The sequence below is a fragment of the Candoia aspera genome, chromosome 1, assembly GCF_035149785.1.
Source record: "Candoia aspera isolate rCanAsp1 chromosome 1, rCanAsp1.hap2, whole genome shotgun sequence".
In the NCBI taxonomy this organism is placed as follows: Eukaryota; Metazoa; Chordata; class Lepidosauria; order Squamata; family Boidae; genus Candoia; species Candoia aspera.
The window spans coordinates 105,609,592-105,637,053 of record NC_086153.1 but is presented as its reverse complement, the minus strand read 5'-3'; the positions used below and the strand labels follow the sequence as shown (position 1 = coordinate 105,637,053).

The 27,462-nt window shown below is 42.4% G+C and overlaps 1 protein-coding gene across 2 annotated transcripts; it reads right to left on the bottom strand.

The window, feature by feature from the left end:
• Positions 1-315: 315 nt before the first annotated feature.
• OSTM1 (osteoclastogenesis associated transmembrane protein 1) lies at positions 316-27,177 on the bottom strand. 2 transcript variants are annotated; one of them, XM_063311426.1, is made up of 6 exons: positions 26,722-27,177; positions 23,685-23,799; positions 18,732-18,829; positions 7,167-7,322; positions 5,806-5,971; positions 316-3,599 (listed from the first exon to the last, which is right to left on the bottom strand). In XM_063311426.1, exons 1-6 carry the CDS (start codon positions 27,085-27,087, stop codon positions 3,544-3,546), a joined length of 957 nt encoding a protein of 318 aa, XP_063167496.1. In that variant the 5' UTR covers positions 27,088-27,177; the 3' UTR covers positions 316-3,543. The 2 variants fall into 2 exon arrangements, with proteins under 2 accessions (XP_063167496.1, XP_063167505.1); XM_063311435.1 differs by having other exon boundaries at positions 316-2,428.
• Between the last annotated feature and the right edge of the window lie 285 nt (positions 27,178-27,462).

Genomic DNA, 27,462 nt, shown 5'->3' with positions numbered 1-27,462 from the left:
GTCTATCTTGTTTTTCAGTACACCATGAATAATAGATGCCTCATCACTCTTCATACTGGAAATGAATTGTTGCATTATATAGGCTGTAGTTCTGACCACCAATATTCGTGTGGGGGAGATGGGCGGCGATAAAAATACGATAGATAGATAGATAGATAGATAGATAGATAGATAGATAGATAGATAGATAGATAGATAGATAGATAGATAGATAGATAGATAAAATCTTGTCACAGCAATAGCTATGCACATTATTCTTCAACAGCCCTGCTCTCCTCCCAGTAAAACAAATACAGGTATCCAGCAATTCAAAGGAGTTGTAAAGAACATGTTTTTATTACCCTTGTTATCTTTTTTTTTTTGGCTGCTTATTGGAGAGGTTTTACATGGACATTTAAGTTTAAAGCTGAAACCAAAGATAAGGGAAAGTCCATTAAAAAGACATGTATATATCATGGGCAATTTTAAACAATGTAGAAAATACATCATTGCACCATAAAATAGCTACCTTCGAAGTTTAGAAATAACTTAGGTCTTCCATTTTATTTTACATTTACACAGAAAAGCAGTAAAAATCACACAAGTTCTTTCCATTTGGCTTAAAAACCAGGAAAATCATAAAACCAGCTCCGACCCACCTTTCGTGAAAAGTGTTTAACCACTATCCTGGAGAGTAATGACTTTCAGACATATTTAATGCAAATGTGTTTAAAAAGCCACTGCTTATAAGCAAAGCTGTCATTCTGTACCTTCCATGCACAAAGTCTTTCACAGCATAAATAAAAGATTGCTTTGAGCCGTTCCCCATCATGTGATGCCTCAAATCAATGTAATGCTATTAGAGGGCAGGACTTGGCTAACTCTACATGTCTTGAAACCTGAGTAGAAAAATAGCTATCTTAAAATATAAAAAAGTAATATGCTAGTATGCAGGTCGCTGTATTGGTGACATACAAATCTCTTTTAGCCACATATGCTGTTATTTCTATTATCCTACAGGTCATGTTCTACAAGAATTACCTGCTCGATTATTTTAATTCTGGCCAAAATCCAGAACTCAGTTGAAGTCAGCATACTTTTATTTCAAATCAGCTTAGCCCTGCTGATCAAATATAATTAGCCTGTCACTAATACTATTATGCAGTCATAAGTGTGTGCAGATCTCATTAAAATATAGCCAACAACTCAGCATCAATCAGAGCAGTTCATTTGATTAAGAATGGCTTAACACCCCAACTTTTTCCAAGTCTGCACTGAACAAATGTCATGAGCCAATTGTGATTCAGAATGGAAAAAACATAGTTTTAGGATGAATATATGTACGACGACGTTTCATAGATGGATATATTCCCCCCACATGCATTGTTCATTCATTAATAGCTGGTTGGTATTAAACAACTTATTTTTCCAACAGTAATCTATTGCTGCTTCCACCGAGCTACATAAAAAGAGATTCTGCAAACTAGCAGCATCTTACAACAACTTTTGCCCTCTTGGGAAGAAATTTAAACCACCTCCCTTCCAGAAATGTAGGATGTTATTGCCCACAATCCCCAGCTGAGATAGCTATTAGCCTTATTGCACAGGAATTGTGGACGATGCAATCCAGTACTTGGGGAGGCTGAATCCGCTTTGCCCACATTCCCTTATTCAGGACAGAGTTTAGTGTCTCTTTTCTTCATGTAGCCAAGAGAAACAGCCACTGTTTACTACTGGGATAGTTGATTGATTAACGTGGCAGCACAAAGAATAGCAAAGCACTTTACTCGCAGCTTGTCTTCAGTAGTAAAGTTAAATGCAAACATATCCAGTTGTTTGTCCTGGTTTATAATTTCATCTTTAGGCAAAGCCCTAAACACAAGGGTCTGGATATACAGTACTGTATAATCCCTAGGCATAATACATAATCCAACATTCTTATGTTGTTTTCAGCACTCGTTTAAGTTTCTTTTTACTTTTAACCTTGTCTTTCATTAGGTCTAATGGGAAGGATAATAAATACATTAGCTTCAGAGCCTCTTCATTCATTCCAACAACAAGACCAAAGAATGAGAAGGCTCATTCAGCCCAAATGGAAACATTGGCCTAATAGAGATGGCCTTAATCCCTCCTAAAATGAAAAAAAAAGATTCCGAAAATTTTAGACAACCCTCAAATGGGATAACGAGGGATTGGAATCTTCACCCTGGCTTAATGTGTTGTATAAACCAAGCCACCTGTGGTTCCTTGAGCAAACTATTATTTAAAGAATCATAGCTCAATATGATGCATGAACCCAGCCAATTCTTCCCCAATGACACCCTTGACTTTACTCTGGAATGCCTTCATTTTTGTTATTGCTGACTGCAGAGCACAGCTGGCAAGGTAACTTCAGCCGAGGACTATTCCACCTCTGTTTAAGAGAGCACCATTCCAGCAGCTTCCCCACCTGCAGAGGGAGAAACGTGCAGTATTTCTATGGCCCCTGGGGACTCTACCGGAGACCCCAAGATTATACTCTAGACCACTAAGTTCTACTGCAGACACAGACACCAAAAGTCTGTGATTGTCTTCTAAGCATTTTTATCTGTTAATAAAATGATAGGCAAATCTATGTGTGTGATTTAAATACTAAGCAATTATTCTACCAAAATAAATAAATAAATCAGAATTTTCCCTATAATGTATATGTTAATCCTGTCCATTATCTTAACCCCAATTTACAGCCCAAGCAATTCAGCTTTTTTTGTTTTGTTTTGTTTTGTTTTAGGTAATTTTTCCAAGACAATATATACAAATACAAGAAAATACTGTTGGTAAATTCTAATAAATATACTATGTACCCTTAAATATAAAGCCACTTTATAAAAAATAGTTTTAGGGATGGGGAATAACCAAGTTAAGTAACAGTGTTTCAGTTAATATAGTCTTGCTTTTAACCAGCCAGCACAGATAAGGGCTTATTCAAGCATATAACATTAGAAATACCAAGACATGACATTTCTGCCCAAGTCTGTAACTATTATAATTCCACCAACCAGTAGTTCTGCTGTTGCCAGCAATACAGTACTGTAAAATGCAGAGGTTATTTCTACGAGCCAAACAGTATTTTAAGTAGCAATATAGACCAAAGACTAAGATCTAGGATCTGTCCGCTGATGTTAGCCATCGCATTCATTTTTTTTTCATTTTTCAAAAAGGACAACTTTTTAAAAAATCAGCATTCATGTAAAATCAGGATGGAATGTTCACGTTCATGTACGCTCATCATATATGGAAGTTAATATTATTAATCCAAAGTATTATACAAAGTATGAAAATTAGGACTGCCTAATTAAAATTTTACCAATCAGGGAGACAAAAGATTAAGGATGAAGGAGGGAATGTAGTTTCAGCTTCTTTTCTGGAGGTCGTATCATCTCACTGAGTTCTATATGGTTGCACAATACTGCATCCACCTATCTGAGGCATGCAGTCTTTTATTTAACATGTTACGACATAGTGCAAGGTTAAATTATAATTGTCTTCAGAGCTATCAAATTAATCCCATTGCATTCCAAAGGCTCAGTTGGATTTATCTTGGATGTTCACAAAGCTGGCATTTGAGTGGATTCGTTTACCTAGAAAGAGAAGAAAAGGTTAAAATCCCACAAAACCAGTAGTTCACAGCATATTCACGCAAGAAATCCAAGTCCGCAAAAACAGCGTTGAATTTATAGGGTGAGGCATCTAGAACAAGTCATAGTGATAGTATGTGTGTTATGATGTCATTAAATGAATTGACAAATTATGAAATTTACATCATTTGTACAATGGCATCATGACACATAACATCATCCTTTCCCACTATGGATATCAAAATTAGTAATCCCAATTTATAGTCACTTTAGTAGACAAATCAACCAGAAGACCAAATGGTTTAAACAGACTGTCTTTGTTTATTTGTAGAGAAAGAGGGAATGAGTCTGGCCAATCAGTGCAAAGAGCTCCAAAGCTTGTGAGGAGCCACTGACAAAGCCTTTCCTCATCTTCCTGTCTCACAAATAACGGCAGGAGAGAAAAGTCTTTCCAACAGATTTTAAAATTTGGATAGGTTCAAAGGGAGGAATGTAGTCTTTCATATAGTCAGACATCAAATCATGCAAGGCTTTATAGATCACAGCCATCACTCTGAAGTCAGCCAGAAACACACCAGCAGCTGGTATCAACAAGCCTATCACATGCTTTCTATTACAGTCCCTAGTTAGTGATCAGGCCAGTGTTAAGAACCACCCAAAGTTTCCAAACATCTTCCAACAAGCAGTGCTATGTAGAATGCATTATGATACCCCAAACAGAATACAATTAAGGCCTGTGCCATTGTGGTCTGGTATAATCTCCAGGAGCAAATGCACTCTCAGCCACCATCAAAACTTGAGAACTCACACTCAAGAGTTGAACCCAGGAATACACAAAACTTACAAATCTGAAACTTTAAAAAGACTCTTATCTGTGCTCAAATGAAGACTGAATCCCTTTTTTAAAATGACAATGTGGACCTCTATTCCGTTATGGGTAATACATTCATTTGTACATTTTTATTAAGGCAAAATGTCAAATTATTCCTGCATACCAAAGCAGTCAAAATACACAGTAGAATTATATGACACAGTTTTTCCTATATAACTTGACCATAAAGAGAGGCTACTTGATGCCCAGAACATCTGGCTTCTTGAGGCTTATCTTCTATCCTTCAGCATAAGCCCTGATCTAAGTTCTTTGCATCACTCTAAGTTTCATCTAAGTACCAGAGACTTAGGGTTGTCTCTCTGCCTTTAGTTCAAGCTATACTGATTTCATAGCCTTTGATATTACAGTCAACTGCAAGAAAATTAGTTACTTAGGAACACAGACTGACTTTTAAGTTCTGGAACCTGTAGAGAAGTGAACTGCAGAAATAACTGCTGACAGTGGAACAAACTGCCTCAGGAGATATTTAAATTCAGGCTGGATGACCACTTTTTAGGGAGGCAATGGTTGCTTTGGGTATAGTGCTGCTTGCATTAAATGGGAGTTAAAACCAACTAATCTTCAAGATATTCTCCCCCAGCTGTGTAATTCTAACATACACTAATCAGTTGACTGCATCTGATTTCAGAACCCAAAACAACCTGGTTTACACACTGTGTTCCTGTATTTTTTGTTAAATAAACCTCACCTGGTTGATGAACCACAACCTATGATGTAAAATTACCATGTGAGTTCACACAACACACTGAGCCATAATGAAATTTGCTTTTGCTTTAGTGTAATGTGTGAACTCAAGTCTTTTCAACTAGATCAGGTTCTAATTCCACACCATTTATTTAAATCACTGTACTCAAATAGTTTTGTAAATGAACTGGTTGTCTAGAAAACTGAATATGATGTTGCTAATTAACAGGTGTTCAATAATATGCTGGGGCCATTGTTCAGATGAAGCTAAATGCAGACACTAAGCTCCTTATCCTTACCACCTTAAAAAAAGATAGGAGAAAATCATCCCATTGTCTGATTCCTTCCATCTGACTTACCACCATGATTCAGGAGGGCTTAATAAAGACTGTTAAAACTTTTTTAGTCACTCAAGAGTGCAGCGATGTGACAGAATCAAAAGATGCATTATCAACTTCCAACCCCGATTATTCTTACCAAGTTGCGAACAGAGCCCCAAATACCAAAGCACCCAACACTGGGTGTCATGCTACCTAGGTGCAAATACCACTTGCAATAGACGTATTATGATCTTGTTATTTCAATCCAAACAGAAACCATATTAAATCATAAAGATTTGATGATTTTACTTACCCAGAATCAGGATACGTTTTTTCTGCTTCGAGTGAAGGAAGGTACTCAGATAGAAAACAAGTGGTAGAAAGAAAATGAATAAAGAAACTGCAATTACTGGCACTGTATCTGTGCAGGGGACAGAACAATTGAAAGTTGTGCTCCACAGCCTCTGTGTGATGTTTATCTGGAAGGACATAATTATAAAAAATACCAAGGAGATTAAGACATCTGAGGAATCATCAACATCTGGGTAAATCCCAAAAAGTTTAGCACTGAATGTGCATCAGCATGCCTAGCTTTTAATGGGTACAGTTAACTTGAGTGCTAACTAGACAAGATCCTGCCTCCTTGAATAAGGTGCAATGTGGGTTTACAATCATCAGGTCATCCTTAATGGCATTTGCAAATTTAGCACTCTCATGAGATTTCCGATTTATTTTAAAACGTCCAGCCTGAAAAGCTTTAAATGTAGCAGCCAAGTGCTATATTAAAGTATTCTTGATTATTCAACATTTGAATATCCATTAACCACAATTCAATCATTTCATACAGTAATAAGAGCATCTATTTATCTGGATACTATATAGAAGATGCCAAATTCATGTGCCTTTAAAACAAAACCAAATGAAAACCACTCAGTGGATCCATATTAAGATCATGTCAGAAGAAAGTCCACAGAGGTACAACAGAAGGTTAATGAAAGTGGCTCCTGGAACCTAAGCCTACACTTAGCAGTGTGACTCATCTGATCCATCACTGTATGGGCAAAAGACATCCCTGCCAATTGGTCCTTTGAGATATCAGCCAGTGAGATAAACAGAGGCTGGAGGCTCAGATGGTGAAACTACAGAACTGGAGAGCCAGAAAAAGATATTTTTATAGTAAGGTGGAATATGGTGGGTTCTTAGCAATTTAGCATTGGAAAGTGCTAAAATGCTTGAACTGGGTTTGTTCAGATATTTGTTTGTTTGTTTGTTTATATATATTTGATTGATTGCCATCATTTTAGACTCCTATATAGATTAGCAAAGTACATTAAAATGCTTCCTTTATCAGGAATTACCCTTATTGTGGTGTTATTAAAAAGGGTATATATTCCCAAAAGGAACAAAAGACAAGGGTGCTATGCTACAGCTTTATCAATTTTACTTCTATATTCTGTTTTATTGCACTGGGATTTTAACTGCAGTTTACCATTCTTATGGGATTAGAAATAATGAAGTAACTAAATTGGATGAAAGCAACTTGAGACACTAAACTAATATGCTATATAAATGTAAATTTAATAAATAAAATTTTAAAGCATAACTGATTAACTACAATCCTTCAGAGAGGACAGTAGATAGTACAAGGGAAGCAAAACAGAAAATAAAACTTACCGCATCCTCCACATCAATGCACAAATGGAACTGCTCTCCAGATTCCTCAAGCTGCCCATTCCTCTGCATCTCACTATAGTGGGAACTCAAGTTTTTATATGTTGCATTGCAGTTCTTGCAGACCTCTGAGTAGTTACCTGGTAGCAGATTGCCTTCCTGGCCATACAAAATAACCAAGAAATTATTTTTTAAACTAATGGATTAGAAATTCAAGATGAGTTTGAAGCATAATCAAAGTGCAAAAGGCTGCCACAGTTTTCAAACAACAGTTGCAAGGTAAATGGAAACACCTATTTTCCTCTGTTAGACCTATTACAGAAACACTGAATAATACAATAAAGATTTATATTCTCAGTGGGTTCCTTAAGCCCCCTAGATTAGTGATTCTTTATGATATAATGTCATTAATAGTTTACAGAGCAAATCTGAGCAAAGGTTCAGCAAAAGTACAGCTGAAATTATTCAGTCTCAGGATCTCAGCTGAAAGTTCCAGTCAATCTCAGAGAATATTCATATAATTCCTATTCATGCTATTCTTGTGATGTAATAGCCATCCTTTTATATGGACTACAGGAGCCAGTTTGGTGTAGTGTCAAAGGCACTGGGCTAGAAACCAGGAGTTCTAGTCCCGCCTTAGGCACAAAGCCAGCTGGGTGACCTTGGGCCAGTCACTCTCTCTCAGCCCTAGGAAGCTGGCAATCACAAACCACTTCTGAAAAACCTTGCCAAAGAAAAGGGACTTGTCAACATTGACTCAAAGGCACGCACACACACTCCTGGACTAATGATTGTCCCTTCTTCTAAAACTGAAAGATACACGAAGTTAATAGTTAAGGAGGGAGAAGGTGTCACACTGCATAATTAATGCATGTATGGGAAACTCATCTATCATATGGAGTTGTCTTATACGACAAAACATATGAGTTAAGAGGAAATTGCAGAATGTGATGTCAAAGATACATGCTGCCAAAAATGCAGTAAGTACAATGTTGGGTGAAAATAATATGTTTTCAAGCTGTCAGCATATCCATTCCTGTCCAACTTCCGCTATTCTTTTCATTTACCTCCTGCTGACAACGCTCATTATTCAATAGCTCCTGACTATTCTAACATCAATGCAAAACAGTTACACTAATGACTGTACATCAACAATCAGTACTTTGTTTTGGTATAGCAGAACCCACCACAACAGCACATTTTAACATTTGATATTTGATCAACAATGAAACATGAAAAACGGAAGAAAGAGACAAACATGAACAGAAAACTACTACATTATTCATTATCAAAGATGAGATTATAAATACAGAGGAGATGTTAGGATATATTTAAATATACACAATCTTCAAAATATACAACAACAGCATTACAAGGATACACAGTCTTGCCTGGCACAGTTTTCTAGTAAGAGCAAGGTTCCCCCCCCCCAAAAAAAAACTTAATAGTTAACAGGAAGGCTTCATAGATGAAGGGGGGACTTGTTCCCCTCTGTCATGTTCCCCGTTGCAAGGCATATGTGCATCACAACAGGGAACATGCACATTAGGTAAGAGGAAGGGATAAGCATAATCCCTAACTCACTCAAGCACCCATATCCCAACACAATAGATAAGCCCTTCAGACCAAACTTAGCACCCATCAAGAGGCAAGGGGAACGCCTTCCCATTTCCCCCGGGGATGCATTCACACCTCCCTCAGGCACGCATGTCCACAGAGTAATGCCCAACATAATGGGAGCACCCATCAGGCAGTAATTAACGCCTATCAGAAGATCGGGGAAACACCTTCGGGGGACGCACCCGGTCCGGACGAAGACAGGGGGATAAAGGAGATCGCTGGGATCGCCCATCAGCTGACGCATCGAGGTCTCAAGCACCCATCCAGTCCTGGCCCGAGGCTGGAGAAGCACAACATCTGCCAGCAAAGTATAAACAGGGCACCCTGTCACCACATAAGGATTCCTGTCTTTCTCTTTGCACGCACACCGTTCAAATAAAACCAGAAATCCTTAGACCTTCTAAGTGAGTCTGAGTCTTATTCTGAGCGTGGCTGCCCCAACACCCTCTCAGAATTGTGCCTGGCTGGGCTCCGTGTGTGGCATCAGATTTTTTGCAAAAATCTTGAAAAAAATCCAAGATGGTGACTGGGAGCAGACGCCGATGCCGACCGCTGCTCTAAGGGGAAGATTCCTGGGTCCCCCCCCCCCGGCTTTCACCTGATCAGGGGGTTTTGGAGGGGGATTTCTAGACTCCCTGGTCCTCATACCTGATGGGTTGGGATTGGACGGAGCACCCTGGACAGAGCAGCGAGGGGCAGCAGACCTGGGCAAGCCCCGGCACCGTGAAGTGACGCGAGTCCCAGAGGTTTGGCAGCGCAGCAGATTGGCGGCACATGGGACTCGGAAGAGGCTCAAATGGTGTGAGGGGAGTTGGCGGGGCAACCCCTGGGGACGCTGGATGGTGGCCTGTGGAGGCCTGGAGGCACAGGGGAGCGGCCTGACAGCGCAGTGAATCGACGGCGTTGCGGGCCAGCTGACCAGCCTCAGTGGACCAGCCTGTGGGACGGTTTGGCGTCGCGGCAGACAGACAGCTCAGTGGTGCAACGGCCCAACTTTGGAGGGCCAGCCTAGCGGAGCGGTTCGGCGGTGCAGCAGACCAGTGGTGAGACAGACTTGCAGACCCACCTTGGAGGCCCAGCCTGGCAGAGCGGGTGAGCGGTGCAGCAGCCCAGCAGCACAGCAAGCCAGTGGAACGAACCTGGAGGCCCGGTTTGGTGGAGCAGGTCGACTACCAGCTAGACAATGAACTGACTGACCGACCAGGGAGAGCCCGGGATAGGCCTAAGGCTATAGGCCTTGGTGTTGTAGGCCCGAGGACGTGGAGGGAGCTGGGCAAAGAGATCTGGGCCATCCCCTCCCTACCTGCCAGAAGCAGTGGAGAGCTGTTGGGGCCCCTCCAGTGTGAATGAGGACTCCCTCCTGGGGTGAGAGACAAGGGGGGAAGTCAGGAAGCGTCTGATGGTGTGGGAGAGCACTCACCTCCTGAATGAGAGGCAGGAGGTGAGGGGGAACGAATGAGATGCCCCTGGCCGACTGGTGAGAGAGGCTGAACAGGGAGCATTGGGATTGAAGAATGCATGGGTGGGTGATGGCTGGGCCCAGATGGCGCCAAGAGCGCGAGCTGGTGCGCCAGAGGGCTTGCCATTGCCCTGTGGGTAACTGTGTATGCGTGAGGGTGTGTGAGTAGATGGAGGGACCTCTACTCCAAGCGGGAGACTCTGGAAGTGCTGGAATGGGGCTAGGTGGATTTGGAGTCTCTGGGGGCTGCAGGGCGGGCCATACTATTGAGGTGGTGACGGGTAGGGGACGTTATGGCAGGAGCCAGAGGGCAGGCCATCTTTGGGGAAGACGCCCCCGGTGTTTGTTGCCAGTGGCGTGTTCCGGCCCTCTGTGCTCAGACCCAGGCCCTGGTCAGCAGACCCACAGGGGCCCTGGTCTTCGGCTGTTGCTACTTAATGCCAGGTCTGTTAACAACAAAGCCCCCCTCATAAGTGACTTGATCACTGAGGAGGGGGCAGACCTGGCATGTATTACTGAAACCTGGCTGGGCCCCGAAGGGGGGATGCCCCTTTCGGAAATGTGCCCGGCTGGGTTTATGGTATGGCACCAGCCGAGATTCCAGGGCAGGGGGGGAGGGGCGGTAGTTGTCATCCGGGAGTCTCTGGTGGCCTTCAGGGGCCCTGCCCCACAAGTGGCCGGTTGTGAGACCCTGTTTTTCAAGTTGGGTGCATGAGAGCAGTTGGGAGTGTTGCTGCTGTACCAGCCTCCCTGCTGCGTGGCAACCTTCCTGCCTGAGCTGCTGGAGGCCATCTCAGGGTTGGCAGTGGAGTTCCCCAGGCTTATGGTTCTGGGGGACTTCAACCTGCCTTCCCTGGGGCAGGCCTCTGAGGCAGCTCAGGAATTCATGGCTACCATGGCAGCCATGGGCCTGACTCAGATTATTCGCAACCCAACTCGAGACAGTGGCCTCACCCCAGATTTAGTTTTCTTGTCGGAGCAGTGGCAATGTGACCTGAGGGGAGAGTTACAGCTATCCCCATTGTCATGGTCAGATCACGCCCTGGTGGCCTTGAGATTCTCTTATGCCACCCCCCTCCGCAGGGAGGCAGGACCCATTCGATTGGTCCGCCCCCGGCGACTGATGGACCCAGTAGGGTTTCAGAGGGAGCTGGGGGTTATACCCAGGGATCTGCTGCACAGTCCAGCGGAGGCCCTGGCCACCACCTGGAATAGGGAGGCAGCTGGGGCCTTGGACAGGATCACACCTGTGCAACCTCTCTTGCCTCATCACACTCAATGCTCCCTGTGGTTTATGGAGGAGCTGAGGGTTTTGAAGAGGACTAAGAGACGTCTAGAGCACCGCTGGAGGAAGACAGACCGAATCCGACCGAACACTGGTTAGAGCCGCTATTAAGGCCTACCTGGTGGCGATAAAAGCGGTGAAGCGTCAATACTTCTCCGCTCTTATTGCGTCTGCAGAATGCCGCCCAACGGCCCAATTTAAATCACTCAATCCCTTTTGGGGAAGGTGGGTGCAGTGACCCACCTGCAGGGCTGTGCAGAGGAGTTCTCGGAGCATCTGCAAGACAAAATTGCTTGGATCCGCTCTACACTAGACTCCAAGTGTGAGGCAGGGTCTGTGGGATACCAAGGGATCATACTTACCATGTTATCCGGGAACAGTTTGATCCTGTTGGACCCGAGGAAGTGGACAGGATCCTCCAGACAGTAAATGCCACCACTTGCCAATTAGATCCATGTCCCTCCTGGCTGGTGAAAGCAGCTCGGGAGGTGACATGTGGTTGGGTCCAGGTGATGGTTAATACATCCTTGAGGGAGGGGGTGTTTCCAGCTGCCTTTAAGGAAGCACTGGTACAACCCCTCCTCAAGAAACCATCGTTGGACCCTACTGTACTGGATAATTTTCGTCCAGTCTCCCACCTCCCCTTTTTGGGGAAAGTGGTTGAGAAAGTGGTGGCATTACAACTCCAGAGGATTCTGGAGGAAACGGATTATCTAGACCCCTTTCAGTCAGGTTTCAGGCCAGGATATGGGACAGAAACAGCATTGGTCGCACTTATGGATGATCTCTGGTGGGAGCAGGATGGGGGTAGTGCATCCATCCTGGCTCTTCTTGACCTCTCAGCGGCTTTCGATACCATCAACCATGGTATCCTTTTGGGTCGGCTCAGGGAGTTGGGGGTGGACGGCGTAGTTTTGCGCTGGTTCACCTCCTTCCTCCAGGGCCGGTCCCAGTCGGTGGTGATAGGGGGGGAGAGATCCAACCCTCAACCTCTCCTTTGTGGGGTGCCACAGGGCTTGGTCCTCTCTCCTCTCCTATTTAACATCTACATGAAACCGCTGGGCGAGATCATCCGTCACCACAGGATGAGGTATCATCAATATGCCGATGATACTCAATTGTATATCTCCATCCCGGGTGAGGTAAGTGATGCTGTGACTGCCCTCTCTCGGTGCCTGGGGGCTGTAGGGGTCTGGATGGGGAACAACAGCCTTCGGCTGAACCCTGGTAAGATGGAGTGGCTGTGGGTTAAGGGTTCCTCTGTATCCAGGACTTTGTCATCTTTAGTTCTGGATGGGGTTGCACTGCCCCAGACAGACCCAGTGCATAACCTGGGGGTCCTCATGGACTCATGGCTCCTGCTGGAAGAGCAGGTGGCAGCCGTGGCCGGAAGGGCCTTTGCACAGCTTCGTGTTGTGCACCAGTTGCGCCCTTTCCTGGATTGGGAAGCCCTTTGGACGGTTACTCATGCCCTGGTTATCTCCCATATAGACTACTGCAAGGCGCTCTACATGGGGCTACCCTTGAAGAGTATCCAGAAGCTTCAGCTGGTCCAGAATGCGGCTGCGCGGGCTATTTTTGGTGCCCCTAGAAGGGCACACATAACACCTTTGCTACGTGAGCTGCATTGGATACCAGTTTGCTTCCAGGTTCAATTCAAGGTGTTGGTTATCACCTTTAAAGCCCTACATGGCATGGGACCGGGTTACCTGAGGGATCGCCTCTTCCCCATATCATCAGCCCGTCCCACCCGTTCATGCAGTGAGGGCATGCTGCGGACCCCGTCAATAAGAGAATTCCATCTGGCGGGGTCCAGGAGGCGGGCCTTCTCGGCAGTAGCGCCCGCCCTTTGGAACATCTTGCCCCCGGAGGTAAGATTAGCCCCATCGCTTTTAGCCTTCTGGAGGAAGTTGAAGACCTGGTTCTGCCACCAGGCTTGGGGCAGGGAGGAGAATCGACATACTTGGGGTTGGCTGGTGCCTTGAAGTGCCCCTCCTACATGATGGTTGAAGAGATCATAGCCATCTGGATTTTATGAGCTCGGGTAGTTAAGAAATTGTTTTGGTTTTTAATGGGATTTTATTGGAATTTTACTGTGTTTTTATTTGAGTTTTTATTGTACATTTATTCTGTGCTGTAAACTGCCCAGAGTCCCTCCGGTCAGAGGAGATGGGTGGTGACAAATTTGATAAATATAAATAAAATAAAAACTCGGGAGTTCATGGCCACCAACAGCCATGGGCCTGTCCCAGATCAGCCAAGGCCCAACATGTGACAGTGGTCATGTGCCTGCTCTGGTCTTTGTCAGAGTAGTGGCAGCATGGTCTGGAATTGGGGCAGCTTTCTGTTGCTCCCCTGTCATGGTCAAATCATTCTCTGGTAACTATGGAGTTCTCTGGCACTGCCCCCTGCCACAGGGAGGCTGGACCTATTCAATCAGTCCACTCCAGGCAACTAATGGACCCTGTTGGTTTCCAGAGGAAGCTTGGGGTTGCTCCTGATAGTCTGCTGCATGGTCCAACCAAGGCCCTCATTACTGCCTGGAATGAGAGGGTGGTGGGTTATGGATCCAAACGTGCCCATGCAGCCTCTCTCCTCCTGTGGATCCCATAATTCTCTTTGCTTTACAGAGGAGTTGAGGGAGATGAAACAGAGACAACTAGAGTGCCGCTGAAGGGCAACAAAGAGAAAACCCACCTGAGCATGAGTTAGAGCCATTATTAAGGCCTATCTTGTGGCGGTAAGGGTGGCAAAATGTCAGTATTTTTGTCCTCTTATTGCAACTACAGATAGCCCTCCATCAGCCTTGTTCAAGGTGACCTGAGCCCTCTTCAGTAGAGCAGGCTGTCTACCTGCGAGGAACGTGCTGGACATTTGTCAAACAGAATTGCTTGGATTTGCTTCAAGTTGGATTCCAGCCTTGGAGTAGATCCTATAGTGGTGGCTGGGGCTGTCTTGCTTGGTTATCTGGGAGGGGTTGGGAGTGGGTGGCACTGTGTTGTGCTGGTTCTCTTCCTCCAGGGTCAGTTCAGGGTTGATCAAGCCCTACTTTGTGGGGTTCTGCAGGGCTTGGTACTACCTCCACTCCTGTATAACATCCATATGAAACTGCTGGATGAGGTACCATCAGTATGCTGATGATACCCAGCTTTATATCTTCCATCCCTGGCCAGCTAAGTGATGCCCTGGAGGTCCTTTCTCAGTGGCTGGAGACTATGGGGGTTTGGATGGGGAACAACAGACTTCCACTGAACCCTAGCAAGACTGGCTTTAGGTGTTAGGGTCCCCTGGTTCTTGGAAATTTCCATCTCTTGTTCTGGATGGGGTGGCACTACCCCAGCAGAACCTGTGTGCAATTTAGGGGTCTTCCAATTCAACTGCAGCTCCTGTTCACAGAACAAGTGGTAGCTATGGCCAGGAGGACCTCTGCACAACTTTGTGTTGTGCACCAGTTGTGCGCATTCCTCGACCAGGAGGTTCTGCTCATGGACACTCATGCCTTGGTCACCTCCCAAATGGACTACTGCAATGCACTTTAAATGGAAACTACAGCTGGTACAGAATCCAGCAGCACAGGCAGTTATGTGCACTTCTCAATCAGTGCATGTTATACACCTGCTCCATGGGTTGCACTGGTTACCATTATGTGTTCAGGTTCAATTCAAGGTGCTGGTGGTAATGACACATAAAGCCCTTCATGGTATGGGGCTGAGTTATTTGACGGACTGCCTCTTCCTGATTATGTCTATCCATCCCATTAGGTCCAGCACAAGAGGCATGCTCCGGGTCCCACCTAGTAGGGAATGTCATCTGGCAGGATCAAAGAAGAAACCCTTTTCTTTCATGGTAACAGCCCTTTGGAATATCACCCCATTGGAGACTGGATTGGTCCCAACCCTACTTGCTTTTTCTAAGGCCTTAAAGACACAGTTCTGTCACTGGGCTTGGGGTTCCAGATATGGAGTAGAACCCATGCAGTGGCTGTGCTAATTACTGTGGGTGGTTTTTGTACCTCAGCTACTAATTGTACTTGTATCGTTCTAATATTGTTTTTATATAGTTTTTAATTTTTATGAGTCATGAATTTGAGATGGGTGGTCATATAAACTGAAATAAATCAGCAAAAACCAAATTATCTGGGAATTTCTAACATACCTGTAGTGTATTCTGGATTATGGAAGACTGAGTAACTTCACCTCAGTGTTCAAAATAAAAGTGCAAAGCAGGCAGTGATCACAAACACAAGTCTTATTTCCTTATCCCCATAGAGAAAATGTCAAATTGTTGCATCTCACTCTGAAGGGGGCCTCTATACTCATTCAACTGAAGGCACTTAAAGCTCTGCACACACTCCTGAAGCTACAAGTGCCCAGTCACAATGAGGATTTTAAGCAGCTTCAGCAGACTACAATGAGGAGCCTCCTGCAGATATGGATAGGACTGATTTTTTTCTCCACAGAGAAGGGCACATGGGGGGTAGGGAGGCTTCTACAAGCAGTTCCATTTTTTTCTCCTTCTATTAACTCTTTTTCTTTCTTTTGTTGTAATACAGTATCTTTTCAGCTGACAACTTCTCTCATCATTCACTCTGACTCCACCCAATGTTCCATTTAATTTATCTGTATCATTCATTCTTCAGTAACAAGAAGAAAAAAAAAGATCGTATGCAACCCCACTGGCTCTAAGATTTCTTCTTCCATTTTACCTTATCTAATAGTTCACAGGATACTCAATTTTTCTATATAATAGTAGCAAAAAAGATGGTTCCAAAAAAGAGTTCACTTTTGCAGATAAATAAAATGTTCACATATCACAATAAAAAGAGAAAAAGAAAAGAGATGTACAAATTCAAAATAATTGATTGAATCCAAAAACACAAGGCTGTATTGTAAATACTGGGCTTGGCATTTTCTTCACTGAGAATGGAAAAGTAAGAACAGGATTTTTTCCCCATTTTTTAATGTCTGATGTACCAAAATAGTTCAGTGATTATACATGGTTTGGTTGTACTGCCAAGTAGCGTAGAAATAGGAATAGGATTCCCATTCTAAACATAACAACCAGTTTATTTATTTATTTATCATATGGCAGCACATCATACATATTACAAATATATTTAAAAATGGGAATATAAAAAGGTATATAAAAATTTATAACTAAAAACAAACATTAAGATTACAAATATAGTCTTTTGCAGCATCACTTGCCATCAGGAAATCAGAAAAGTTCCCGTCATAGGTCTTACATTCTTGTATCATGTGTTTAACAGTTTGCCTGTCAGCCCCAAGTCATACCTTGGAGATGGTGTCTTACCCCATTTATATAGGGAATCTGCACACCTGCCATGATTAGTGCGCTCTCTATTGATAGCTGACCATATTCTGCGTGGCTGATCAAAAGGAGGCGGCTTCGTTGTAATACAGGGTAGGCTTTGACAATGCTGGGGGCAGGCTTTTTGCCAAGATTGCCTCCAGGAATTGAGGAGATGAAAAATTTTTATAGCCAATTCCCTGGCAGTAGCCATAGGTGGATGCCTAGATCTCAATCTGTTTATTCCTAATTCTGCTATATCACCATGTATGGGGAGCTCGGAGTTATCAGCTATCCTTTTATATTCCCGGAGAAGAGCATTCTTCCGCCAGAGATCTGGAGGAGGGATATGGCTCAAGATGGGCCTACATTGGGTAGGAGTGGACCTGATGGTTCCACTAATAATCCGCATCATGCTGTTTAGCTGTATGTCTACCTTCTTTGTGTGCACACTATTGAGCCACACTGGAGCGCAATATTCCGCAGTTGAATAGACCAGCGCTAGAGCCGAAGTGCGCAGCGTGTCAGCAGAAGAACCCCATGTAGTACCACATAGATTATGAAGAATGTAAATTCTAGTTTGCAGTTTAGCTGTGGTATTTTCTAAGAGCTTCTTATAAGTAAGCATCCTGTCTAGGGTTACCCCAAGATATTTTGGGTGTGTATTATGTTGGAGTCTAGTGCCTTCAAACTGAACATTAAGTAGTCTATTTGCCAACCTGTTACATAGGTAGAAGCATGCTATTTCTGTCTTCGCAGGGTTTGATTGCAATCTCCATTTGTGAAAGTATGTTCCCAGGGCAGCTAAGTCGGACGTTAAGATGGCTTCCATTGTCTCAAAGGTTTGATGTCTTATGCCTTAGCCCAGTCATCCACATATCCAAACTTTCTGGAGATGGTATCAGGCATGTCAGAAATATACAGATTAAATAAAAGAGGAGCTAAAACAGAACCTTGTGGTAAAAGAGGGGCTAAAACAGGACCTTATGGTAAGCCATCATTAAGGACTTTTTGAGTGCTCACACTGTGAGGGGACAATTAATAGACTGCCTCCACATGATGTCTCCTGGGTCTCCTAAGATTTTTGGGAGTAGCTAAATGGTCTATCATATATGAGGCAGCCAGACAATCCTATGGATTTCCTGGCTAGAGCACATCCATTTTTGTCATCTTCATCTTCATAACAACCAAAGCTGAGCAGCAATAGATACTTTGCAAATTACAAATGAACTGGATTTCTACAGTGACCCTAAAATAACCAAGGTTGCTATTTTAAGCTTCTGGCTATAATTTTACCATCATCCTTCATAATAATAAACACTCTGATGATATAAATTAAGGTATGAGATGTACAGGCCTGAAGTTTAGAATAATAAAAGCATAGTAGTTCTGAACATAGTTGGATCATATCCTGGAAGATGGTCACATCTTTCCAACTTTATAGTGATACTAGATTTAGAAAGATTTTAATAGCAGATACTGCATGTGAAAAAGCAACTTTTTAAATAGCTAGGCATCTATGACCAAACTCATACTATAACAAAATACCGGAAGACCCATATAGTTAAATCAGGAGGTGACAAGGCCTAGAATAATGAAAAAAAAAAGTGATTTACTATATGCAGAGATTATACGACTCTTCCTATATAATTATCAACTATTGTGAGACCAAAACAGCACCATAATTGCATATGAAATGGAGGTGAACTTTAATTAGAATGCATTTTGTTCTCTCAGTTGTGAACACCTGCATTTTAAAGATAATTGTTCTACTTGCTTAAACTGCATAAGAGTTGGTAAATTATATTTGCAGCATCTTGCTCTGAAAAAAAGGGGAAAATTCACTACACAATTAGAGGGCTCAACTGTACCCTTAATAAACAATATTAAGTACCTGGAGGTTCTGTTTAAAGCATGCCACTGAATCATTGTATAAGGCCAGGAATGTCACCGTACCAGCTGATAAGCCTTCATTGTTGCTCTTTAAACAATCTATGAAAGAAGAGTCAAAAGCGTCAATAAACCTTCAGTATCTACTTCCAAAAGGCGGTTTTAGATCAAAACTTATTTATTTTTCAGGTAGTTATTCTGCTTTCAAATTTACAGTAGTATAAATAACACAGTGTAATCTATGAACCCACAATGAACAAGTGTGACAAGCGCTATCCTAAGGCATGCACAATCAGTGGCACTACAGGGTCACATGCAGTTCCCCCTCCCTTCTTTTTACAGTTCTCCCTAGCTATGCTGCTGAAGTTCCGTGAAGCAAAAAACACACAAAAACTGGGGGCCTAAAACAGACCCCACACACTTCAAGATCTGAAGGGGGAAAACATCCTAGAAAAAGAATCCTGGAAAATACAGTCCCTGCCCAAGCACCTGGAAGAATCCTAACTATGCTGTAACACACCTTTCCTACTGCAGCTCTTCAATGCCCTTCCCCATTAAGTGCTCTCTTCCTTCCACCACAATGTTATCCATCCCTGCCTAAGGAGCAAGCACTCTAAAATAGATTGCTGGGGGAAAGACAAGGGAAAGAGGGAAAAAAGAGAGGTCAGGTTAGTCTTCGGGTGGCAAGCCAAGACCTTAGGCCAAAAAGTGGGCAGAAAAAAATCCCTTCCAAAATAAAGCTGTTGTAAACTCTTGTAAGCTTTGCAGGGCAACAGTTTGTTGCCAAATGCTGCCAAATTAAGCAACAAGATGCTCAGTCTGGCTGAACGGCCATCTGTTATGGTTGCTGTAGTATGGATTCCTTCTCTGGGCAAGGGACTAGGTCACTGTTTTTCAAACCTGGCAACTTTAAGATGTGTAGACTTCAACTCTAAGAATTCCCCAGCCAGCATTCTGGGAGTTGAAGTCCACACATCTTAAAAGTTGCTAAGGCTGAAAAAAAGTTGCTAAGGCTGAGAAACACTGGCCTACAGATTTTCTCTACCAAGCTGTGCCATTCTCCCATGCAGAAGGGGGAAATGGCAGAAATGCTGAGTTTCAAAAAGAAGCTTGGAGGAATAAGGGGTATGGTCTGGGGGGCTATTCCAGACATAACGGGAAGCAAGCAAATATGAGAGAAGTGACTTTAGGAAACAGAAGAACAGTAAAAGGAAGCAAATTGTGGAGTCACTAATCAGAAAGATGGGGAAAACATGTAGCAGAGTACTAGATGGCTTTAAGTGAACATGGGGATATAACTAAAAAAAAAAAAGGACCAGGACACAGACAACAGTTTTCACTGAATGAAAAGTTTGTTTTTTAATAATAGAAAAAAGTATCATAATTTGGCACAGGACAGAAATGTAGGGGTGACTAGTACCAAGGGGAAAAATGAAAGGAAAAGCTAAAGCTTCCAGTGGTCAATAGGTAGTATCGGTGTTATTGGAGAGTAACAGCAGTGAATGAATGAAAAGGCAGTTTAGAAGGAAAAATGTCTGAACTGGAAAGGAAGAAGCGTCCAAATAATCAGAGCTTTCGCTTTCCATGTGGGGGTGTGGACTAGATTGTGTACCACCACAAAATAAGTGACACTAACAAGCACAGGAAATAATAGGCTCCCCAAGGGGAAAAAATACAGATTAGGTTTATACTTCACATTAAGCCATGATTTGTTTAGTTATGGATTATAAAACGCACAATGTCTGCATGCACAACACACCAAGCCATAATCAAACCGACCACCTTTCATCAAACACACATTGTGAATCCAGTCTGTAAAACAGTGGATTAAACCTGTGGGACAATTTCTTGCTGGGAAAGAAATTAGGATGGCAGAAGCTTAGGCACAAAGGAAAACTGCGGAGGAGAGAGCCTCAGCTGAATCAGAGGCAGCAGGAAGATTGAGAAGGATGAGGATATTTAAGAGCAACAAAGAGGACATAAAAGGATAAGCTTAGCAAGGCATAAGTATCATGCATAAGTATCATGCTTCTGTCCTAGGATCCGTATTTTCTCTTTTAATGCTGATACCGACATTAACTAGTAGTCCTTGTACCATTTGAGATTACCCAATCAATTGGATGAAATTAGAAACTGAGCTCATAAGCAGGAGTTTCTGAGGCAACCCAAGAGTTGCTTCATCTGATACCATAAAGAAACATTGTGCAGAGGAGCAAAGGGGGGGGGGAATAAGGGGTAAAATATCAGATGTTTTGGTATCCAAATTTCATCAGCCTCAATTGACATAACTAACAGCAAGAGACTTTGGGAGTCACAGTCAGACATCCGAGGAGCACCAAGTTGTCCACTACTGACTTCAGGTAATTATCATTTAAGGCATCTACAAAAAGTATGTGTTTTTTTTAAAGTTAATCTTCATTCACGTAACCGAATAACTGTTTCACATATGGTTTCTTAAAAAATTGTTCCTGAGTAACATAGACTATGAATGCCATGCAGTGGTAGGGAGAGTATAAATCTAAATAAAGAAACATAATATAAAGAAACTACACCAAGCCTTGCGCCTGGATGATATTCTCTTTCCACTTTTTCATCAGCGCCACTACGGAGGTTGTATATTTTTACCTTTTGTTACAAAAGAGATGAAGTTCAGTTTTATGTCCAATTCCTAAAGGTTAATCTTAACTATGATTTCTGGAAAAAGGGCAACTGCAAGCTACCATTAGGATTAACTAGTTTGTTCAATATTAAAAATGGCTTCTGAACTTTCCCATCAGCTGTGCCAAGCCATGCATCACTATTGTTCATTCTTGTCACAATACACCACTAAACTATAATTTAGCATCACAAGTCTGTGTTAAGTACAAGCAAAAAAGGCAGTATGTTTGCTTGGCAAAATTAGCCATATATTTATATTTATCTAAACAAAGATATATATCCTATTCCTTCAAGTATTCAAGATAATTTTCAAATCAGTTTCCATATCAAAGTATGTTCTGTTGGAAGCATTTTGTTTAACATCCATTGTGGCAGATCAACAGCGCAAACTGTAGAGGAATGCAGAGATAAAGATGATGAAGGCATGCAAGAACAGTTAGCAGAATCCTTGAAAGATAAGACAGAATATAAACAACATAATCCAACAAAAGGCATGAACATGAGAAAGAGACTCAAAATAATCCCACCCTGATTCTTTATGGTATAAGATGGGCAGAGAAAAACTCTGGCAGGCTTTCAAGATTCTGTTATTATAACCCACAACAATAAAATAAAGGGCTGACACAAACAGAACAATCTGGGATTCTAGAAGGACATTCACACACAGCATTCAAAGAGACATTCATACACAAATATGCTGTTGCAGTGCTTGCCCTTTGGAACAGTATCTCTCATAGTGATCTGTGTGGCCCTACCTGATCTTGTTTAAATTGGCCCTTAAAAAATTGGCCCTTCCCCAGGCCTTGGGCTAGGGTATGTGGTGGGCCTCTTCTGGGCATGTTTTGAATTCAGATTGTAGATTTTATTGTTTCTCCAGACATTCATCATTCTTTCCTAACTTTATATTGTTTTGAACTGTTTTTCAAATCATTATTTGAAAGCAAACTTAGAAATTTAAATAAATAAGGATCATATGCAATTCCATATGTCACTTGTGTGGCTACACAACAGTCTATATAACTGATAAATTGAAACAGCAGGGTCTGTAGTCTGCCACTGTCATCAGATCTGTAATGTCTGGTAACTTTTGTACACAGCTATTTACATGTATATATCAGGTAAAAATGTATTATTTCTGATACCACTATTTCCTCTATAGTACTGAATTTCTAGAGCAGGTCCACATATATTGACACAATCGATGCATTAAGAGCCAAGAAATAGTTAAGCTTCATGCAATTAATTCAACTTGCAATGTATGAACAAGTTGCTTGCAGATGTAGATTATGTGTTGCTGATTATGATGCATTTATTTAAATGGTTTATACGGCTACCCAACTCATACATTAGTCATCCTATTTATTTATCAAATTTGTAGTGCCACCCATCTATCCCACAAAATTCTGGGTGGCAAATATACCATATAAAACATCAGTAAAATGCACACACATGCACATGAGTTTATCAAAACACTTATGTAAAACACCGTATCTTTCTCTGTGTGTGTGTGTGTAATGCAAGCTTATGGGTTTTAAAAAATGGTGAACAGCACATTATTTTAGATATTTCCTAAATCATCACTTACTTGTAATTTCCCTTCCTATTTCAATAAACAGAAATCAAGGTAGCAATTCAGAAATACAACTATAACCACACTGTCACTGCATAAATACATAACAAAAATATCAATCGGTTCATGTAACAATGATAAAAGCAATACAAGTATGACTAATCCAGCACATCCTATACACCTGATTAAAAAGAATCACCATTCCACCAAAGAAACACAGGCTTTTCAGACTTAACCTACAAGCCTGGTTGACAGCCATCTTCTCAGTTCACCTGCCTCTCTTCTCTCAGTCCCTTCCTCACATCTCATCCCAGGAATAAGATTCTTTGATCCTTGCTAAAGCCCCAATATACTTTAGTTTTGCTGCAATGTTCGGTTGGCTTCAGCTCAGTATGTTGTGTAACCTCAGCTGTTGTGGATTATAAACCATGCTGCATGTGTTTTGTGGACCCAATTCGGTAAATCATAATTAAACAATCCATTGCATAGTGTAATCTATGAACCCAATCAGGATTTGTAGAACCTGAGAACACCAAAAAAGCAATTACTTAGCCTTGGAACCCATCATCTTTCATGATGAAACTAATACCAGCGAAGAAGCATGCATATTAAGATTGTATATATTACCCCTGCAAGTAGCTAAATAGTAGAAAGATATATTCTTTCTATTCATATTGAATATTCAAATATACACAAAAGAGGCAAGGAAGTAGAAAAATGGACACATACTTGCACAGTTAGCTTTTATCCATGTGTCATTAAAAAACTCGGACAGAAGTGCAACCATCTGTAGCCTGTCTGACCTCAAGAGGCTTTTGGCACAATGGTTACTTTGAGTAGTATTCTGAAAGAAGAAAATACACTTATAAGAATAGTTTGTCAGCAGTTCCAGCAATCAAGAACAGATTATCTATGGAACTGCAGGATTGCATTTTAAAGCTACAACCCCATATAGCCTTCTGCATGAGAAGGCCCCACTGAATTAGAAGTAATTATTTCTGAGGAAATATAGGATTGCAGTGTAGTTCACTTATACAGATAAACACAATGTTATCTTCCCAATAAAACTGGCACACACATAAAATACCCAAACAAATAGCATAAAATGACCCCGGCTTCTTTTCCCAATTAAATTGCCCAGGAACTGAAAAAAAAACTCAAAAGAATTTCTGTGCCAGTCTAGTCAGTTGCTGAGAACATCTGTTAAGTCTTTCCACTGGATGTCCTTGTCTTCAGATCTATACAGATGGCAAGCTGAGATACCATTTTTTTTAGTGGTGGATCCCTAACTCTTTATAGTGTCTTCTCTGGGGATGGTCACCAGACATCTACATTCTTATAACCTAGATATCAGATTTTATTTATCACATTTCTTCACCACCCATCTCAGCAAGTGACTCTGGGCAGTTTACAATCAAATTAAGATAATGGAAGATTAAAACACCATAAAAATAAATTCATTATAAAAATATAAATATAAAATCCAAAATGGTGAAATAAGGGTCTCAATGAAATTTCCCAGGGCCTCATCAAGGTGCCAACCACCCCCATGATTGACTATCCCCCCTCCCACACCAAGCGAGGTGGCACAGCCAAGTCTTGACTCCCTTTCGGAAGGCGGGGAGAGTGGGGGCCTGCCTCACCTCTGGGGGTAACTTATTCCACAGGGTAGGGTCCATGGCAGAGAAGGCCCTCTTCCTGGACCCTGCCAACCAACAATCTCTCATGAACAGGGTCCATATCATGCCCTCTCTGCCTGACAGGGCGGGAAGGGTCAATGTGATGGGGATGAGGTGGTCTCTCGAGTAACCTGGATCCATGCCATGTAGGGCTTTATGGTAATAACTAACACCTTGAATTGGACCTGGAAGCAAACTGGCACCTAATGCAGCAAAGGTGTTTTATGTGCCATCTTTGGGGCTCTTAAAACTGCTCGCACAGCCACATTCTGAATCAGCTGTAGCTTCCAGATGCTCTTCAAGGGTAGCCCCATGTAGAACACATTGCAATAGTCTATACAGGAGATGACTGGAGCATGAGTGACTGACCGGAGGTTACGGATCTATGCATTTTGCAAGTGTTTTAGCAAAACACTTTTCTATAAACAGTTAAAGTGATGTTCTGGAAATACATTTCTGTATTCTAATATGAGGTAAAATTCACCACTGCCCAAGTGGAAGCCCACTAATACAACTGAATTTTCTCCTCTCATATAGTCCCCGCCCAATTCCCAAATCTGTTCCAGATAGTCCCCTCATCCTAGAGCAGATGTTAAGACTCTACCTGAGGTCTCTAAGTGGAAGAGAAATTGAGCCATCCTTGATCTACTAATAAAAGCATTTCCACCACCTTAACTGATCTTATTCACAGGCTGCAATGCAAGAGCCTATTCCATTCTAATCAGTTCTTCCACATTTTCTATCTCGGTGATTTTAACATATGTGAAAAATCATATGATGGAATGAAAAGTGCATTCTCTCAAGTTCCTCCTGATGCAAAGCAATAACTGGTATATTCAAACTTAATTCAAAGAGACAATGTGATTGTTTTTCAGATTCAGTCAAGCTTTTAGGTCAGCTGATTCTTCTTGCCTTTCTTATTTTGCAGAATTTGTAGCCACCAAGCCGAATGCAGTCCAACAGCCATGCATTATGATCCATGAGGGATTCAGTAATTCATTAGGGTTTTTTTGTACCTGCTTATGATTTGTAAAGCAGGGAATAAATATCTGACAACTCACTGCAAGTGTATGCATATTTTGCATGAATATGGAAAGCTGCAAATTCAAAGTTTGCCTACAGTAATTATCCTTTGAGTCAAGCTCCTGGTGACTTATATAGGCATATCCATACAGGGTTTTTTGGCATGGTAAGGAAGGGGTTGGCCATTGTATTTTTCATCTTCCTAATATAGTCTAATCTTCTGAGGTGGTCTCCCATTCAATTACTAAGCAGGCCCAACACTGCTCTTCTTTCCAGATCAGCCAAGGTCAGCCAGATGCTGTCACTTGCTGAGGAGGAAAAAACTCCTGACTACCCATGCCTTAATCTATATGAGCTGACTACTGCTCAGCTATTATATCAAAGATAAACCCAACTAGTTCACTTTACTACAAAGTATGTCATTTATCCAATGGGGACACTTATGAGTAATCCTGAGCCAGAACAAAAAAAAAAAATTAGCTTGCATCCCAGAAAGAACCTCCCTACTCCAAGGTAGGGTGTATACACTTACTGTAGCTCTCATTTCATTCCGTGACAGTTCCCTGTCCCATCAACCACAGAAAGCAGGCTCCAGATTTTATCCCACATTAACAAGGCAGGAGGCCTCCCAAGTAAAAGTACTTCAGCCCTACAATTTCCAATAACTTGTGGGAACTGTTTTTAGACAAGGCACAATGGGTTAGCCTAAACATTGAAATTTCAAGAAAATTTAACCATAGGCTCCACTATAAACAAACCAAGTTATAATTTCCAGAAGACTGCCATGTTTTTCTGTGGCAGCTGCAACTAACTTTGTGGCCCCTTATTGAGACTAACCAACGTATTATCGTAGACTAGTAGAGTCCACTTCATTTGATGCAACTGCAATCCACAAAAGTTAAAACAAGTGTTACAATGCGCCACAAGAATTTCTCTTGCTTTATCAGAAGTACTTGCGGGACAGAACTGGGACAGGCACTGGAACTTTGGTGGAGCAACTGTTCCGGGAGAATCTAAAGGATTGTAACTTTGACCCCAATGTTCAAGAAAAGAAGTACACGCACCTCGATATTATTCAACTGCTGCATGACTTCCCGGAATTGGTGATAGCAGTTCTGGCAGATCGTCACAGGCCGGGCGCTCCGTATCAAGCAGCCAGTAAATCTCATGCTACTATTGGCGAAGGCACTCAAGAGCTCCTTGCACTCTGGATCCAGCTGCGGCTCCAGCAGAACCCCTAAGAACCCCCATTCAAGCGAAGACAGGTCCTCCAGTTCCAAGGGCCAGCCGCGGTGTCGACCTCTCAAAACCATTTCTTCCAAACCACTTTCCAGCAACAAATGTCGACCAGGCAGAAGCCTCTCCCCGGCACATAGGCCCAGCAAGACGCCGGGCAGCAGCAGAAGAGTGACTGAGCCCACAACGGCCATAGCGGGCGAGGACGATGACAAAGAAACCAGCCTCTTCCTAGTTCCGCGGCTGCTAGAGACGAACACGATCACGTGCGGCCGGAGAACTACAGTATTGTTAATGTTCGGGAAGTAGATCCAACGCGGCGTTTCATTGGCTCCTGGGGATTTGACGTTCTATGAAGGGGGTGTCACCCGCCTGCTTATAGGGGCGGAGTCTACCTATCAACAGATTTCGCCTGCACTGGATCGCGCTAGTGTTTTCAGTCTGGGATTTATACCACAGATCAGTTGTATTGCAAGGATTTTTGGCTTTAGTACATAAAAATGCTACCAATTATCCAGTATATGAATATAACTTAGAGGTGCATTTTACTCACATACCGCTTATTTTTT

Excerpts from the sequence above, each read along its gene's own strand:
- OSTM1 (XM_063311426.1), bottom strand. The coding sequence starts at position 27,087 with ATGGCCGTTGTGGGCTCAGTCACTCTTCTGCTGCTGCCCGGCGTCTTG. Across the intron at positions 7,323-18,731 it reads GCTTTAAACAGAACCTCCAG|GAAGGCAATCTGCTACCAGG; the intron begins GTACTTAATATT and ends TTGTATGGCCAG. Across the intron at positions 3,600-5,805 it reads AAAACGTATCCTGATTCTGG|GTAAACGAATCCACTCAAAT; the intron begins GTAAGTAAAATC and ends TTCTCTTTCTAG.